Genomic DNA, 20451 nt, shown 5'->3' with positions numbered 1-20451 from the left:
ATCATAGTTTGGATGTGCTCTGTTTGACTGAAACCTGGTTTAAACCGGGTTGAATACATTAGTTTAAATGAATCTACTCCCCCAAGTTATTGTTATAAACATGAGCCACTTCTGAAGGGTCGAGGAGGAGGTGTTGCTACAATTTACAGTGAAGTTTTTGGTGTTACTCAAAGGACAGAATATAAGTTTAAGTCTTTTGAAGTAATAATGCTTAATGTGACTCAGTCAGATATAAATAAAAAAATCTCTGTTGTCTTTTGCCCTTGCTACAGTATATAGATCACCCAGGCTGTATTCTCATTTCCTTGGTGAATTTACAAATTTTCTATCAGATCTAGTAGTTACTGTAGATAGAGCTTTAATTGTTGGTGACTTCAACATTCACATAGATAATGAAAATGTCACATTGGGATTAGCATTTACTGATATTCTCAACTCTCTTACAATCAGACAAAATGTGACAGGACCAACTCATCGCCATAATCATATGCTAGATTTAATTTACTTCCTCGCTATCCTTATGACATATCCCAAGAAACTTTAAAATGGCAGTTATCAAACCGCTTATTAAGAAGCCACAGCTTGATCCTGGCGAATTGGCTGGTTATAGACCGATTTCAAATCTCCCATTTTTGTGAAAATTCTAGAAAAGGTAGTGTCCTCCCAACTATGTTTGTTTCTACAGAGAAATGGTATATATGAACAATTTCAGTCAGGATTTAGGCCCCATCACAGTACAGAGACTGCACTTATCAGAGTTACAAATGACATGCTCTTATCATCTGATCGCAGCTGCATTTCTCTTCTAGTGCTTTTAGATCTTAGTGCTGCCTTCGACACAATAGATCACGACATTCTCTTGAATAGACTTGAGAATTATGTTGGCATTAGTGGACTTTCATTAGCATGGTTCAGGTCCTATTTATCAGACCGCTACCACTTTGTATGTGTAAACGAGGAATTGTCAAATCAATCAAAAGTTAAGTATGGAGTGCCACAGGGATCAGTTTTAGGGCCTCTGCTTTTCTCCTTATATATGCTTCCCCTGGGAGATTTTATCAGGAATCGTGGTATAAGTTTCCACTGTTATGCCAACGATACCCAACTTTATATTTCTTCTAATCCCAACAAAATTTCACAATTCTCCAAATTAGCAGAGTGTATCAATTAAATCAAAGATTGGATGGCCAGAAATTTCCTTCTACTCAATTCTGACAAAACAGAGGTACTAATTATTGGGCCAAAAACCTCTAAAAATAAGCATCAGAAATATCATTTGACTCTCGATGGATGTACTGTTACGTCATCTTCTACAGTGAAGAACTTAGGTGTTATATTTGATACCAATCTGTCCTTTGAAATTCAAATGTCCAATGTTTGTACAACAGCATTCTTCCACCTGAGAAATATTGCTAAGTTATGACACATGCTATCTGTTGCTGATGCCGAAAAATTCATTCATGCGTTTATGACCTCAAGACTAGATTATTGTAATGCATCACTGGGAGGATGTCCAGCAGGTTCAATAAATAAACTTAAATTGGTTCAAAATGCAGCAGCCAGAGTGCTGACTAGAACCAAGAAATATGATCATATTAGCCCCATTTTATCGTCGTTACATTGGCTACCTGTTAAATTTTGTATTAATTTTAAAATTCTGTCAACTACATACAAAGCTTTGAATGGTCCAGCTCCACAGTACTTAAGTGACCTTCTACCATGCTACAGTGGAAATAAAAAGTCTACACACCCCTGTTAAAACAGCAGGTTTTTGTGATGTAAAAAATTAAACAAAGATAAATCATATCAGAATTTTTGCAACTTTAATGTAAATATTACAACCTATGCAATGCCACCGAAATCCAAAGTGACATATTTCAGAGAAAAAAAAACTTAACTGCATAAGTGTACACATCCCTGAACTAATACTTTTTAGTTTTTATTACAGCACTCAGTCTGTTTGGACAAGAGTCTATTAGCTTGGCACATCTTGACTTGGGAATATTTTCCCACTCTTCTTTGCAAAAATGTTCCAGATCTGTCAAACTGTGAGGGCATCTCCTGTGTACGGCCCTCTTCAGGTCCCCCCACAGATTTTCTATAGGATTCAGGTCTGGGCTCTGGCTGGGCCATTCCAAAACATTAATCTTTGGGCCATTCTTTTGTTGATTTGGATGTGTGGTTTGGATCATTGTCATGCTGAAAGGTGAAAGATCTCTTCATTTTCAGCTTTCTAACAGACGCCAGAAGGTTCTGTGCCAAAATTTACTGGTATTTGGAGCTATTCATGATTCCCTCCACCTTCACTAAAGCCCCAGTTCCAGCTGAAGAAAAGCAGCCCCAAAGCATGATGCTGCCACCAACATGCTTCACCGTGGGTATGGTGTTCTTTTGTTGATGTGCTGTGTTGTTTTTGCACCAAACTTATCTTTTATAATTTTGGGCAAAAAGTTCAATTTTGGTCTCATCAGACCATAACAAATTTTTCCACATGGTTTTGGGAGACTTGATATAGGTTTTTGCTGGGCTTGGATGTTTTTTTTGTCAGAAAAGGCTTGGTCTTGAAGAATACAGGAGATAGTTGTCACATGTAGGGAGCAACCAGTACTTGCCAGAAAGAGCTGCAGCTCCTTTAATGTTGCTGTAGGCCTCTTGACAGCCTCCCTGACCAGTTTTCTCTTTGTCTTATCAATTTTGGAGGGATGTCCTGTTCTTGATATTGTCACTGTTGTGCCATACTTTCTCCACTTGTTGATGACTGTCTTCACTGTGTTCCATGGTATATCTAATGCCTTGGAAATTTTTTTGTAGCCCTCACCTGAGCGATACATTTCAACAATGAGATCCCGTTGATGCTTTGTAAGCTCTTTGTGGCCCATGGCTCTTGGAGTAGCATACAACCAAGAAGATGTCAGAAAAATCCTACAAGAACAGCTGAGATTTATTTGGAGTTAATCAGAGTCACTTCAGGTGAATATAGGTGTGTACTGTTTCACATGAGCTTGATGATTGGTTGATTCTGAACACAGCCACATACCCAATTATAAAAGGGTGTGCACACTTATGCAGTTAGGTTATTCAAAGTTTTTTATTCTTTTTTTTTTTTTTCTCTGAAATGTGTCACTTTGGTTTTCAGTGGCACTGCGGAGGTTGTAATATTTGCATTAAAGTTGCAAAAAGTCTGATATGATTTATCTGTTTCATTTTTTACATCACAAAATCCTGCTGTTTTAACAGGGGTGTGTAGACTTTTTATATCCACTGTATATTCCATCATGTTCATTACAATCACAAAATTCTGGCCTGTTAATTGTTCCTAGAATATCAAAATCCACAAAAGGAGGTAGATCCTTTTCCTATTTGCCTCCAAAACTATGGAATAGTCTCCCTAAAACTCCCTTAACACTGTTTAGGACTCAGACACACACACACAATTTAGCCAGGCATACACCTAATTTATTCTTCACCACACAATTAGGCTGCTTTAGTTAGGTCTGCTGGAACCAGAAACATTTCTCATAATCTATAACTCTGCAATAAATTGAATGGCATCTACGCTAATATTATTATATTTGTTTCCCTATTCATATCCCGAGGTTACCAGAGTCGGCCAGATCCAGCTCCATTCCTGCTTGGTGTCGGACTCCACTGTTACGTGTCGCTGAAAGATGAACTACAGCCGGTGCTAGCCAGACATCACTTCAGTCTATTACGACGGACTTCAGAGGATGAACTAATGCCACCTCCAACTGTAAGACATGGGATACATCATATGCCACTGCCTGAACCTTGGACTTAGGATGGACCCCACTGAACCTCACCAAAATGACCTGCAGGTTAAACTGCGATGCACCTCACTGATCTCTGCCTGCATCACCTTGGTCCAATGATGGACTACACTCTTGAAATAGAAAATATTGACTATCAATTAATTGCCAACATAAGCCTTCATCAGTCAACTAACAAAGAACAATGCATCTATGTGAACTTCTGCAGTTAATCCAGGATGAACTTCAAAAGTCATTAGTCATTAATCTTACAGTTCTTACAAAATCTTTGTATAAACACTGGCCCTTAACACTTACTTAGTTTATTCATTTTAAACCATGACTTGCACTGCACACAAATAACTAATATTGGAATTATATTCATGCTGGTTTGCCACAGTGATCCTGGTTTCTCCTAAGGTTATTTTTCTCCATTAACCAACATCTTATGGAGTTTTGTGTTCCTTGCCACAGTTGCCTTTGGCTTGCTCACTGGGGTTCTAAATACAATTATTATTTATTTATTTAATTAAATATCAAGTCATGAAAAATGCATTTGTAAACTCTTTTGAAAATAATAATGAAGTTGCATACACTCTCATGAATTCAAGGTGCAAGGAAAGTACTTTTAAAATGTCATGTGTATTAAAGTGGTTGAATTGTTGACGTTCATTCATGTTTAAGTGTGACTTAAATGTCCAAATACTTGGGGGCTTTGTATGTCACTTTGCATACATCTGTTCAGCATACAGTATGTTTGCATGATGCCAATGTTGTTTGTGTATATTAGCTCTGGTAGTGTGTGTGTGTGTGTGTGTGTGTGTGTTGACTTCATGTGTGTTCAGGCCTGGCCTGATTTGGTCACACAATAGTGAGTGCAGAGTAAGCATTAGCCTGGCGGGTTGCTACACTGCTGTGAATGGAATATGCCAGTGCTTTGGCACAATAACCCCCCCACCCTTTACGGGGTCTGGAAGCCAATGACACCTGGTCCTTTATTTTTTTAATTCTTTTTTTGGCATCCCTTCCACAGCATGGGCTCAGGGAGCAAGATTAAGTTCGCTGTCTGTGAAGTGCTGCAGTTCGCCGGCTTCTGCGTTCCACTTTTTATCATAATGCAACGTTTTGCCCTCATTGTAGCTCGAGTGAAGAGCCAATTGCATCCCACAGGTGGGAATTCTACAACAGCTTATTGGCTGATTGTGGCTTCATCTGTGGCCTATGTGACATCAATGGCGATGCTGATCTGGCTACCTATGAAGTACATGGTGTTTATGAAGAAGAAGGCACTGGTTGCTCGGAAGAAGTGGTGAGATAAAGACAGATTGAAAGAGTGTGTCTTTTCTTCTTGGTTTCATGCAGTTCACTGACTCCAGTGTGTGTGGCTTTGAATTTGTGGGCATGATGGTGGATGTTAGTGACTAATGCAGTATCAAGTTGTGGTGTTGTTTCACCATAAATCTGGTGTGTGTATGGCATGGCATGTGGTATGAATACCTCTGTATATTCTTACAGTACTGTCCTGCAAGTAAAGTGAATATTACATAGGCTGCTATTTATAAACAAACACTATTACACTTGTCATGTACAGTATTGTTGTTTAGTAAGGTGTCTGAGTGTACAATTTGCATGGTATTGTTGTTTAGGTGTCAGGTATACCTGACATATGTGAATATGTGTTCACTATATGTGCACATGGTTGGGGAAATAACATTTAGTAGCAGGTAAGCAAGGTATTAGTATGACTTCATTGGGATAAAAACAGTGCTGGCAGTGCTGGCAAATGTGTTGTCCAGGCGCTGCAATTGCGGATCGTCTTTCTTGCCATGCAATTAAGCGTCCCATGGCACCGCAACTGTGGTACGTATCCTAAGCAGCACAAATGTGCTGTCTAGGTGCCGCAACTGCGGCATGTCTTGCGGTCCGTGCTTCTAAGCATCCCACAACACCGCAAATGCGGTTTATAAAGAAAGCATTAATTTCCCTTCACATGGTAAAGCTTTGTTTATTTTTGCAGGGGTTTTGCATAAACAATGCTTGCCCCCATCGTAGGGCTCAAACGCAAAATGTTGTTCAAATGCAAAATGTGTTATTCTTTTTCAAAGGTATTGCACAAACAACGCCGCCCTTATCAGGGCTCAAACGCAAAGTTCTTTTGTCCTCCTGCAGGAGTATTGCATAAACCACATCGCCCCTATCGTGGGGCTCAAACACAAACAGCGTTTGTCCTTTTGCGAGTATTGCACAGAAGACGTCGCTCTTATCAAGGGCTCAAATGCAAAACGTTGTTTTGCACTTTTACAGGGTTACTGCACAATTATGCCTGCCTTTTCACAAAGGCTCAATGACAAGCAAGGACTCAGTCACAAGCATTGATTACCCAACTGCAAAGTTATTGCACAACAAGGCACACCCATTCACAGAGGCTCTACATTATAATAAGCTTGCCTACCCTTGTGCAGGGTCTGGCACAATAATAGCATGTCACACAGTCATATACATTCTTATGTTTGCATCATTCATTGATATTTCCTCTTCCTTCAGATTTGTCCCTCACCTTCTGAAGACCTGGGTGTTGTCCTGAGTCTAATTATTTGGTTTTATATTTTCTTTTGGGGGTATAGGTTAAATAAGGTTCTTATTCCTTTTGGGGTAAGCTCCGCTCTCTTGACGTCATCGCCTCCAGTAGGATCTGACAGTTCAAGCAAGTATCTGAGCGCTAAACCATAGGATGGGGCTTACGCCAAATATTATACGTTTCTCTACATTCGTAATAATTCCAATCATTCAGTGTCTTTTCTGATAGAACTTGCAAATCAGCATCATTATTCAATAAGAAATAGTTAAAAAAAAAAAAACTCTATTAGGCTAGTTGGGACAGCGCTTGAGGATCTAAAATATGCTTAATTAATTCACATTTTGTAGTATCTGTAACTCAAGAACCCCCATAAGCTGAATAAAATGTAATTATTATTATTTATTTTTTTTACCATGCATAGTCATAAATTGACTTTTGCATTAAAGGGTAATATTTGTCACTTGAATTTGATATTAAGACAAATGTTTAGAGCAAATGTTTCCTAACCATATAAAATATACTATGTCTCATCCTTTTCTGTCAAATACTTCAGTTTAATCAACTCATTAACACTTCTAATCTATACTAGGCCTGTAATTAATATTAAGATCTACACTCTAAATTTATATTAAGAACTACACTCACTGAGCACTTTATTAGGAACACTATGGTCCTAATAAAGTGCTCAACGTGGTCTTCTTCTGTTGCAGCCCATCTGCCTCAAGGTTTGATGTGTTGTGCATTCTGAGATGCTATTCTGCTCACTACAATTGTACAGAGCGGTTATCTGAGTTACTGTAGCCTTACTGTCAGCTCGAACTAGTCTGGCCATTCTCCTCTGACCTCTGTCATCAACAAGGCATTTTCGCCCACAGAACTGCCGCTCACTGGATGTTTTTTGTTTTGGCACCATTCTGAGTAAACTCTAGAGGCTGTTGTTTGTGAAAATCCCAGGAGATCAGCAGTTACAGAAATACTCAAACCAGCCCATCTGGCACCAACAATCATGCCATGCTCCAAATCACTGAGATCACATTTTTTCCCCATTCTGATGGTTGATGTGAACATTAACTGAAGCTCCTGACCCATATTTGCATGATTGTATTCACTGCACTGCTGCCACACAATTGGCTGATTAGATAATCGTATAAATTAGTAGGTGTACGGGTGTTCCCAATTAACCCTTGTGCGCTGTCCTTACGGGTGCATTCTCGTGGTCTTTGGGGTCAAATTGGATCCCAAACAGTAATCGTGTAATTTTGAACCATAAATTGTTTTTTTTAAACAAATGTAATAACACTAACTACACTAATTTAAAAACTATAAATTTGTGATGTTTTTGGTTTATTAACCAAACCATTAATTTTCATATACAATACGAACATTTTATGTTACATTCACTTCAGTAAAGATCTACTGTATATTTCTCAGTTTCATTCAGGGAGAAAATATGAAAAAGGTGTCATGCATTAGGGGCAAAATGCTGCCATCTGCTGGAGGAAAAAGCACTTTTTAAATTAAAATGGTCTGAAATTACAACTATAACCAGTAAATGGTTGCAGAGGTCCACTCATTTGCTTGGTTGTAGCAAACACACTTTTTATTTATTATTTTTATTTTATTTTATTTTTTACAAATTATCACACGTTATGCATTTGGTTATATATTTAGACATTATCAAAGAAATTAAAAAATCACTATTTTTGTCAAAGTTTAGCATTTTTTTGGTTTTGAAGTGTCAAACTCAGTCTTTGATCTGTGTGTATGTGTATGTGTGTGTGTCTGCATGTGTGTGTGTGTGTGTGTGTGTTGGTGTACGTGCAAGTGTGTGAGCATGTTTGGTGTGTGCTAAGTATTATTGTCTCACCCTTTCATTTCTGTGTGTGTGTGTGTGTGTGTGTGTGTGTGTGTGTGTGTGTTCTCCATTCTGGATGTGTTATGGTATCACCATTTCTCTATTATTTGACAAATTCTATAAAAAAAATGCTTCTGTTATAGTCTCACCTATTCATTTCTGTATGTGGTTGTGTGTGTGTGAGAGAGAGGGAGCATGTGCGTTACGCATTTTGGATGTGTTATAGTATCACCCCTTCATTTCTGTGTATGTGTGTGTTCTGCATTGTGGCTGATTTATTGATTTTATTTGACACATTACATTTTTTTTTATCAGTTTTAACATCTCACCCATTCATTTCCTATGTGGTGTCAATTTTGACCCTGAACACAATGAGTGTGAGTTTTTTTTTTTTTTTTGTCACACCACCACACCACCAGAATCCTGCCCAATTTTTTTTGTGTGTGTTTAGAAAGCAAATGTAGGAAAAGTCACCAAACCTCATGCCACTGTGATGACGGAAACCATGCTTTTCAAAGAAGCAAAGTTCAAAAGGGGTCATTTTGACCCCAAATCTAAATAAGGGTTAAGTGTTCAGTGAGTGTATGTGTTACAATTGAAGACAGAATAATTCATACAATGGGAATAGCTTACCCCCACATTTTGAATTACAAGGGCATTTTTGTCACCTTCTTTGACATTTTTGCCACAAGCCCCACTTTATTTTTGACCCTGGTGTCTTGTATGGTGTCATCGCCGGCTTGTACGTGGTCTTATCTGATAACTTTTAATGGCAATATGATTGTGAACTGTTTTCTTCTTCCTTCCTTCTTTCCTTCCTTCCTTCTTCCTTCCTTCCTTCCTTTAGGAGGCCTGTTGCTTTGGCTTATGTGCTCCTCTCAATGCTGCCCTGTTTTGCATTCCTCATAGCCAGCTCTGAGGTAAATCTATGTGTGGAGTATTCATAGAAAACTGAATTAAATGTTGCTGTCCAATGTCCAGAGATTTTGTACATCTTATAAATGTAGCATCTTCATATTGTATGTCACTAGTATTTATTTTACACACAAATGGGTCTTACGAAAGCTGTGCCAGGATATTAAAGTCTGCAATCAAAAGTCAGAGATCTCAATATGAACTCAAATTCTTCCAAGACCAAATAATTAGAGCTATTCACATTCATTTTATATCTCTATAGGCTTACCGTATGTCTACAGTTGTGTGCTGAGAGTCCATTCTAATGTCCCCTAAGCAATGGTGGAGGGGGTGGGTTGGGGGTTGTAATGTTTCTAGGTGATTTAACACGTTAATTCAGTGTGATTAATTATATAAAAAATCATGTCCCTGGACCATAATAAGAAATATTCTTATCATCTAATCAGAGGGCAGTATGTAAAACTCCAGCTGTATAGGCAACACACAGCTTATCCAGAGAACAAACCACACTCCCCGACAGCAGACAGCACAAGATGAGAACACGTTCTTGCGTTCAAAACACAGCTTGATGGAGCACAAATCCGAACGCAGGACTCTAAACGTGTTTTGCTAAGTTTCAAACATCGTTTAACTTGACACAGCCACCGTGTGCATTGGTGGTGTACACTGACGCTTCTTTAAACAAGCCCTCATAATAAATCTCAGACTTACTGATGAATTCAGTTGCAAAATGGATTGCTGTGAACTGTAGACCAATGATAGGCTTATGTTCAATAATATGGAAATAAACAATATATGAGATTCTAAAGCCACTTTTTGTATTGTCTTTTTGAAAGCTTTACTTGTGTGCCAAAATAATGCAATGCATTTTAATTATCTGTATATTACAGTTTTTCTCAATCGCTTTGGCTCATTCTTTGAAACAGTCTTAACATTTTCTAAACTGTAAGTGCAATTGTCACAACTGTTTTATGGGACATCACAACTCTATTGCATGTCTGCAAAATGTAGTAACTCACCCAAAACCTTTAATTCATGCTTCAAAACCAACAGTAGTTATTGTGTTAGTAAAATGGCCAATGCCACCAAAATGACAAGTTTTTTTTTTTTTTTTTGTCATCGTGTGAGCTGTACGGGTAAAATATTTAGATGTTTTTTCACCATGGCAGTCAACCCTGGAAATGTTTGTTATATACAAATGTCATTTTTGTTCTACTTTTTTGTTGACACTGACTGCTTACTGTACTATACAAGAATGTCAGGTTTGTCTAGCTGATTGCTATCGTGTATCACAATGAGCTTTTTAGATACAGATTTCAACAGTAGGTAAAAGTTTACTGGGAAAAGTCAATACTGTACAATACTGTAGTACACAGAATAAGGATATGCACATTTGTATGTTTACAGTACATTTATATTTGTAGCAATGTGTTACATGTAAAGAGAAAATTCACATCTGCATGTCCATTTTTACAGATTTCTTACATGTAAAGTCAAATATAGCAAACAGAAAATTGCCAAAAAATGACATCCATGCAAAAAATAAAAAAATAAATAATAAAATAAATGCAACAGTGAAAAAACCTGCAGTAGTTCTGTAAAAAACTATCATTTGTACCTTCTCACAGGACGTAACATTACAAGTTCCCATCTTCTTGGTGGACATCCTGTCACTCTTGTTGGTCTGGCCAGAGATTTAGCTGACATGTCATAGATATTTATGGAATATACATGTATGTCTGACAGATTTTGATAATTGAATGGATCATTTTGCATGTGATGGCTCACACGATGAAAGAAGAGTGACAATTTCACTGCGAATCAGTTCATCAGTTTTGATCAGCAAGCCATGCGCATTTAATTATTGTGCAAATTGTAGACAATTGTACTGACTCTTTTGCACACACGTGCCAAAACACGTAAATGAATAAGAAATTCAAATCTGGTGTGAACAAGAAACTAATTGTTCAGAGATTTGAACTTATTGTTTTGAACAAAATAATTCTCATTCGAGAATTGAGCCAAAGCGATTGAGAAAAACTGTAATATATATATATATATATACATGCATCCAAAATTTAATCTCAGAACGTTTAATATCTCATTGGAGACATTTTTTAGATTAAATAGTATTTTTTTTTAATTATTATTTTTTTTATACAAACTGATAATTGCAAGGATTCATACCTGTGAATGGAAATCCGCCTCAGCACTATCTAAAAAAGCAGTTTTAAAAATCCTCATCCAGTAATAATAAACGAAGTGTGATTGTCTCATCCTGGCCAATGCTAACAAAAGTAACAGTGACACCCCGACACCTCCTTCTATGCTAGAGCGGGATTGCACAATACTACTCGGGCGATAGCACCTCGTACAATGGAGGGGGGACTTCCGTTTTTTGTCTGATTATGACAGACTCACAGTCACACCATTGCAAGGTACCTCATACTAAATTATTTTCAGCATTAATAAAAAATATATAAACAAGGACAGATTCATTATTGGGGCCCCTCGTCCCCCTGCCCAATTCTACGCCAATGCTCCTAAGTAATTTTAGAAGAAACAACTGACACAAAGTTGATTCTTCAATAAAACTTAGTTCAGAGCACCATTAAGACTCGTGAGCAATTAAAGAGCAAACTCTGAGCAATAATCGTTCCTCTGAGAGTGAGTTCCTGCTAACAGATGAGGTTCTAGTGATCTTTCGTAATGAGACAGCAGAAAAAGCTGAGCTGTCTTTGATTGTGATGATGCGCCACACTGATAAGCAGTTGCTCTTCCTGTAATGGTTAGAAAAAGAATTCAAGGTGTTCACTTCCTGACTCAGTTTAATGTCTTTCTCTCTCTCTCTCTCTGTATGTGTGTGCTGCATAAGGTATCAGCTGCATGCTTAAATTTAAGACATATCCCAACTCCCAGCATTTTTAAAATTCCAGTTCTGAGACCATGTGAAATGTGTTAAAAATCTAAGACATCAGTGAATATCTTTACACTGGATATTGTACAATATAATTCATTATATATCATTGCATTGAGACTGTGGCATGACAAGCTTTAGTTGCACATATTCAATACAAGTTAAGCTCAGTCGACAGCATTTGTGGCATCATTTTAATGTTAAAAATTAATTTCGAATCGTCCCTCATTTTCTTTAAAAACCCAAACATCGAGGTTCCAGTGAGACACTTACAATGGAAGTGAATAGGGCCATTTTTAAGTTAAATAATTTTTTCTGATAAAGCTCGTGTATTTTTGAGATGTAAATGTTATTTTTTTATTTTTTGGCAATTAAAGGTGTTACATTGTCATGGCAACAAAGTTGTAAACTGGATATGACTTTACACGGAAAGGTTGGTTAGCAATTTTATCACACTAAAATCATTTGAACACACATATTGTTTACATCTTGTGGCTATACTTTTAAAACAGTGAGTATTTTAATGGTTACAGATTGGCCCATTCACATCCATTGTAAGTGCCTCACTGTATACATATTTGTTTGTGGTTATTAACATTATGCCACAAATTCGATTGAGCTTAACTTGTTTTGAACCCGGGATATTCGGCCTATATATAATACCTTGCATATAATACTGCATACAGTCAGTATGGTATTGTTGAATTCTTGCAAAGTACTCAGTATGCATTCCTTAAAATACATTTTTAATATAATATAATATAATATACAGTATATAAAACTAATATTATATGATATTATATTACTGACATAAAATACTTTTGGTAAGTTGAACTGCAGTGTGACATGCTATACTTCATCTAAAACTATTTTAAACAACATTAATTCATTCATAGTGAGACTAAAACCTTGATGTTGCTAAAAAAAGTTTAATGGACATGTTATGCCTCAACTAACCATTTACTAATAATATAATATATATTCAGTAAATCACCAGTTTCCTGGCTTTCTACAATACTGTATAGTATATTACATAATAAATTGATTATATTATATAATATATAAAATATAAGATTATAAAATATGGCTCAATATGAATATTAAGAAGTGAAGACAGTGCATCTGCTTTCCTCATCCCCGAGTTCAAAAATACTTTGTCTGTTGGGAAACAGACGTGCTTCAGCATTCCCAGTGCAGAAATCCCCATACGGACTGGTATTCCAAGGTATACAGTTTTCTGCATTGGCAAAAAGCTGGTACACAGACGGAAGATTCAAACAATTGTAAAAATATAAAACATTTCTCTCTTTTACTCTTTCTCTCCCCCACTCTTTAGGTGCAGATTAGAAATGATTTGAGGTTGGATACATTTGCTGAACTGCCAGTTTCACTCGTTCTTTTCTCCCTAATCTGCATCGATATAGTGGAAAGAATCCGGCACTGCAGACTTACTGGCCAAGGTAAAACAAACTCCACCACATGCATTCGGCATTCAACTAAATACACATACTATATTACGAAGCACAAAATGAAATGGACTGTTGCAGGAACACAATATTATAATTATCTACAGCAAATGAAAGAATTCCAGGACACTTGTGCAAAATATATTTTTTATCGAAATAAATTCTTACTCTGATTTTCTTGTTACACATTATTAAGAAAACTCTTTGCTTTGAAATGGTTAATGTTTTTTTTATATATATATATATATATATATATATTCAAAACATCTGCTGATAAATTAATTTAAATCAACTTATTTCTTTTAGTTCCTCAAATTTACTGAGAAATCAAGAACGACAGCGGCTCAAATACAGAACCAAAAGTTCTCTTTTCCAAGAAGAGCTCCACCAACATTGCAGTTTATTATTGGTAACATATGCTGGCTCATCAAAATGACATCTTATTAAAAATAGATCAGAAAAGTACCCAGTAAAGAAGCAAAGCTTGACATACTCAGGGTTGGGGAGTAACGCAATACATGTAACAGAATTACGTATTTAAAATACAAAATATAAGTAACTGTATTCCACTACAGTTACAATTTAAATCGTTGGTAATTAGAATACAGTTACATTCAAAAAGTATTTTGATTACTGAAGAGATTTCTTTGCATTTTATTGTCATTTGTTTCATTTAATATTTCGTCCTTTCAGATGAAAAACATTTATACATATAAATGATGCAATCCAAAGTGCATTTGAACAGCGGTGAAACACTTTCTCATGATGTGTTACATTCATACTGCTATGCGTGAAAAGGTGGTTATGACGTCATTTAGGAACTTTAATTTGGGATCTTAATAGAAGAGCCGCATAATGTTTCTTCAGCTTAAAAAAAACAAACAGTTAGAAATGCTTTGACAGACGAAACATAAATCCAATAAATACACGATAACATGCCTTTGTCACAGTTTTTATGCGGTTGGGGTATTTTTGCATGAAACGCTAACCAATGTTGCCTTTAGCATCGAATAGAAAGCTACAAATAATATATTTTCTGCCTCTTTCTATGAACAGAATCCACATACGATCAGAAAAGGATGTGGTTGTTTACACACTGTGGGGTTTCAAAGTTTGGAGCAGCATAAAATGCTATTTCTTGCCTTTACATGCACCTGTTACCAGACACGATTATATTTTATAATGAAATCTACAGTATGATGAAAACTGACTTTGGAGCACAACATATTTTCTTTAGTAAGACCTTTGATATTAGGGCAAAGATATACTGCAAAAATATTTTAAATATTGTTTTTCTATTAAAAAGACATATCAAAAACCTTAAAAAAAAGATGAATTTACTAGAGTAGCAAAACTGCTTAAGATATTTAGGCTTTTTTTTTTCAGAGAATGTTTTTATATATATATATATATATAAGTGTGTTTCTCTTACTTTATTTACTTTTTTATAGTCAAAACAAGTGAAAAAGAAAAATGGCCAGTGCTGAAGAAGTAATTCAAAATGTAATTAGATTACATTACTGACCTTGAGTAATCTAACAGAATACATTGCAAATGACATTTTACAGCATGTATTCTGTAATCTGTAGTGGAATATATTTCAAAAATAACCCTCCCAACCCTGGACATCCTTAAACACAGGGTCAAACATTAACACTTGGCAACCAAATTAGAATAAAAATTGGCTTCAATGCATAAATATGACTTTTGACATTTAGGCCTACTATATGGTTTAAATCACAATTTAAGGATGATCATTTTTTGTCATGTTGTTGTAAGTAAGGGAAAAAACTTATAGTAGTGACACATTCCTTGCATCAAGCCACCAAAACAAACAAATGAAACACAAAATATATATAATATGCAACAATGCTATTCACAGTTTCTGTGAATTTTATTACAATTTACAATAATTTCTCAATCCGCTGTTGGCTGTCAATTTTGGACCTTGTGTTCCTATAATCATATGTATTCAAAAATATACTGAAAGACAGGGTCAACACCCACTATAACCCTCAAAACACCATTTATGTTAAGTGACATTTCAGGAATATCGATTAAAGTGAAATGAAATTTCATTGTTCAATACAGAATATTTTTTTAATGTTTACAAACAGAGGGGTCCAAAGTGATTTGGCTCAATTATGTTGTCACTGTTTTGTATTTTGTGCTAAGTACATGAAAGGCCCACATCTCTTTGTGGTCAGCGTTGAGTTGAAGGGTTTCTAATCCACACAGGATGAACTGAACAACACGGTCCTTGACTCCTTTCAGTCAACAACATTATTTGAAGCTCACACATTTGTTCCTCACAATTTTTGACACAAGTGAACGATATTAAAGGCACATGCAAAGCCTAATATCTTGATGAGACATCAAAAGCTATAAATGTACACAAGGCAAAACATGTTGAACAAAACTAATAAAAAGCAGACATATACATATTTTTAGAAGGACACAGTTAAAAAAAGACATCATTCAATATGATATATATTTTCTATGTCGGGCCCACTGAGAAAAAACAAAATCAAAATATTAATAACTACAGTCTTGACCAACACAATATAGGTATCGTTTTAAAGCTTAAAAACTGTACTTCACAATGCATGCAGGCATTATGACCAAAACTGAACAAGGGATTTGAAATCTGCAGACAAATCAGAAGTGTTCCGTTTTGATAATTTATTAATAATTTTGCACTGCACATATTAAATGCACAGTAAAAACATCAAACTGATCAAATAGCCATGTGTCATATGTCTTAAGGAAAGCTCTCAAGGAGTAGTAAACAACCAGCCTACTTGTTTTACTCAAGGACAAAAATATAGCAAGTAATAGCTAAGTATACAGTCTGTCTTGACATACATGTTACATGTCATTAGATCATTAGATAATCCACATAAAGCACAATATGCTCACAGCACACAATGTGCTATCTGGCTAAAAACACGTTAGCTTTCCTGGATCAGATGACTTCATCGGAAATGATGTAGTATGTTGTCCAGCATCATGGAACGCTAAACCAATCGTATTAGGAATCAGATCACTGCAATCAGAGGTGGAAGTCATCCAAATATGGGCAGAGAGGATCGTTCACTCTCATTACGTATGGCCACCAGGAGATGGTGCCAAGTACATGACACAGACTCAATGATGACTCAAATGACACAGAATGGAACTGAATGAGATCTTGTTACTCATGCCTGCATGAGAGAGCATACCTTTAGTCATTGTTGTATTTGCATGTATGTGTAATTAGTCCTTATGTACAATTATTGTTTTATTTGTTTGGAGAGACTTTTGGACACTAGGGTAAATTATATTCGTAATGCTAGAACTTTTGATTCCTTTGTTGGATCAACACAAAATTTTACTCAGTTACAAGTGACATGATTGGGGAAAAAAAAGCTTTAAAAGTTTTTCGGAGCCACCTTATTTATTAATTTAATAAAAGTACATTTTTTGGCTACATTGTTTTTTTTTTTTTTTTTTTTGGTCATTTTTTTTAGCAGTTTCTTAGGCCGAGAGTCTCAGAATGTATCATTATCTATATCATTAAACATTTTGAAAAGTTTTCTTTACAGTGATACCAAACACTTGACCCTCTTTTTTTTATTTTATATTTTTATAAGCATTTAATTTTGGGTATGCCACTGAAACAGGAAATCTTTAAAAACTTAATAGGGTTAAAGGTATGTTCCAGTTTCAATACAGTTTATGCTCAATTAACAGCATTTGTTGCCTAATGTTTATTACCACAAAAAATATTTTGACTCATCAATATAAAAAAATGATATACAAAAATAAATAAATTGCAGTAGCAGTAAGGCACTTACCATGGAACCGAATAGGGCCAGTCCATAAACGTTAAAATTCATTCTGTTTCTAAAGGAATGTGTAAACATGATTTTAGTGTGATAAAATCTTTGATTTTAAGGTTAGTTAGCAATTTTATCACACTAAAATCATGTTAACATGTATATTGTTTGTCTTGTGGCATTTTTTTTTTTTGTCAAAAATATTTTTTGTATTAATCAACATTATGTCACAAATGTTGTCGATTGAGCTTATCTTGTATTTAACCCAAAATATTTCTTTAAACCAAACACTCCGTTTTTTTAACTCACTATTTTGTGGTTCCTCTTCTAAAGGGGAATTTAGCAAATTCTATAGAAATTATGAAATTAGGAAGTAGAGCTTCCACTGTGTCCTCTTAAATTCAGAAAACGCTTCTAACCTGTTACTAATAGTGCAATGGTCAAATAACCATTACAACTTTGTCAGTGTGACTTGTTACTCTGATAACTAAAATATTTACAGAAGCTTACATGTACCTCATTTTCTCTTGAAACTCTATGATTTGTCCGAGAAAATAATTATAATTCATAACCAGGAAATATGTCTTCAAATACACACATAAATGCACATACATGATCAGAAAGATGGTGTCTTGGAATGAGTAAGTTTTTACCAATGATCATATCATCCCTGAAAATGTCTTATTTTCTGGGATCTTACATGCATTATCTAAACTGTGTAGAGATTTTGGACCCACTTTATATCAGGTGTCTTTAACTACTATGCACTTATGCATTTGATTCAATGTACTTATTATGTACATATACGTTGTTGCAATGTTCTTACATTTAAAGTACCTACATTTAATTACATCTGTAGTTACATTATTAAACTTTCTCCAAACCCTAACCCTACCCCAAAACCTACCTGTACATCAACCTCAGTAGCAGCAAATGTGAATCTTGTGAGAATTTTGCAGAACAACATGTAGTTACACAATAAATACATTGTATTGTATGTATTTTAATATTAGTACATAATTATTTAACAACACCTAATTTAAAGTTGCACTGAAATTTTGCTTTGCATTCAAATCTGCTTTCTTAAACTGTGTTTTCTGTGTTTGTACAGCTAATGAACTGGCACGGGATGCCGATATCCCCACTACCATGCTTACACATGTTGGAGGAGTTACTCAGATTGTCACTCCTACGACAGGCCCATCACCTGCAGCAACTAATGCCAGCGCAGTCACAGAGCATGGCGTAGTGGGAGCGAACGGGATCGTGCGAGGACTGCCTGGCAATGCCACTGGTATACCTGCCAATGGGAATGTCCCGGGTCACTCGGGCACCACAACAGTCACGGGGTTGCCCAACAACGGAACAGTTCCAGGCCATCTCGCCAGCATGGTGGTTCCAGGGTTGCTCAGCCATGGAGCAGTCACAGGGCTTCAAGGCAACACAACAGTTCCAGGGTTGCCCGGAAATGGTGCAATTCCAAGATTACCAGGCAACCAAGGGCAGCCGTTTGGCATTATGGGAATTTGTCCACAGTCAGGCATACCCTTCCAGAACTTTACAAATGCCCCACCATATTCTGGACCACTCGGCTTTCTCCTGGCTAGTGACGCCCGTGCTGAGGTTTTTGCGGACAGTTTCTTGTTCTGGTTGGACACTGTTGAGATGGTTCGGGTAGCGAGCCACACCCCTGTGTATTTTTCGGGCTGGGCATTACCAGTTTACCTCTTCTGCTTCCTCTCCACAATGCGACTGGTTCTAACCCCACACAGTCCCCTCCTTTCACCTCTGGGCGTGGCCCTTCAAGATCTACCCTTCCTGATCTTGAGGATGGCATTGATTGCTATATTTGGTTTTGTAACGCCCTTACTTTACCTGATGAAGAATCTGCTGGTGTGCCTGGCTTACATCTACTTCAACTTCATGACAAAACTGAGGGTCTTCAACACTGAGAGGATGTTCTAATGGATCTGGTTAGGTCTCAGTCGCCCACACATGATGAAAACTGGCAAAATATACATTACAGTGGCGCAAGAATGAATAATGGGATTGTTAACAGTCTCAAGAGCACTGATAAGAAGACAATTTAAGAACAAATGACATGGTTAAAAAGTGGTCCCAACATATGATGCTGGAACCCAACATGGGATGCACGTTTGCTGGTGTTCCCACCAGAACGGCAAGACATAGTTGGTCAACTAGCCTCACCAGAAGGACTACTCTGGTTGACCAGAATTTTTTGTTGGTGAAAAGCATGGCTATACTGGTCCACCATCTACATCAGAATCAAAATGGCACTAAAAAATACAAACCAATCTGAACCAGCATGGAAATCCTGGTCTTTTCATCACAGGATTTCAAAATAGTATACTGCATAGGAGGAGAAGTTGGGCTTCTCAAGAATGACATTTCTTAGGATTAGGAAATCTTAGAAACATGTGGACAAAAATAAAGGGACATCAGGATAGTTAAATAGCAATTTCAGTGGACCTGAAAAGAATTAGAACCTTTATTTTTGCACTTTACAGATTTGACAAAGCGACTGTTAGTGAATTTCTTGTTATTTTAATGTACTGAATGTGCTAATCATTTATATTCAACAAATATTTTATATCTGAGAAGTGTGATTTTTATTTTCTTACTTATTTTTACAGTTTCTGGTTTTGTTTGGTTCTAGCACAAACCACTACCACAGCTCAGACAAATTTCAAAATGTTCTTTTCTCTCAATGGCAGACAAAAATAAAAATTGAAAAACAGGAACATCTGGTGATTTCTTGGAGATTTCTCTCAAATATTTCTTGGTGCCCGTGGGATTCACTTCTACAAACTTGTCATTCTCCCATGCCATTTTAGTTGTATTTTTTCACCTTATTTTTCACTTCCTTTCTGCGGGTTTGTGCCATTTCAGGAATTTGTCTGCTCTCAGTCCTCTCTTACACTGGGCAGGAAGCAGGATTTCCCTATGACCGTATTCCAGACCTCTGAAGATTGTAACTCTCATTTCCTCCTTGCTGAGCTTCATCATCTCAAGAATTGCCATTGTGTCTATATCCCACTAAATCAACATTTTCTTCACAGTTGAGAGAATGAGACAACTGAACCTTTTTCTTTTTTTTTTTTCAATCTTCCAAAC

General features: G+C 36.4%; 1 protein-coding gene across 1 annotated transcript; it reads left to right on the top strand.

Moving 5' to 3' along the window:
- The first annotated feature begins 4799 nt into the window (after nt 1-4799).
- LOC127450281 (transmembrane protein 236-like) lies at nt 4800-20045 on the top strand. The gene is made up of 4 exons (XM_051714255.1): nt 4800-5076; nt 9048-9120; nt 13369-13492; nt 18428-20045. The coding sequence occupies exons 1-4, from the start codon at nt 4802-4804 to the stop codon at nt 19279-19281; spliced, it is 1326 nt and encodes a 441-aa protein (XP_051570215.1). The 5' UTR covers nt 4800-4801; the 3' UTR covers nt 19282-20045.
- Nucleotides 20046-20451: the final 406 nt, after the last annotated feature.

The sequence above is a fragment of the Myxocyprinus asiaticus genome, chromosome 2 (assembly GCF_019703515.2).
Source record: "Myxocyprinus asiaticus isolate MX2 ecotype Aquarium Trade chromosome 2, UBuf_Myxa_2, whole genome shotgun sequence".
NCBI lineage: Eukaryota > Metazoa > Chordata > Actinopteri > Cypriniformes > Catostomidae > Myxocyprinus > Myxocyprinus asiaticus.
Note: the sequence above shows the minus strand (reverse complement) of the source record. Positions and strands in the feature narration are given on the sequence as shown.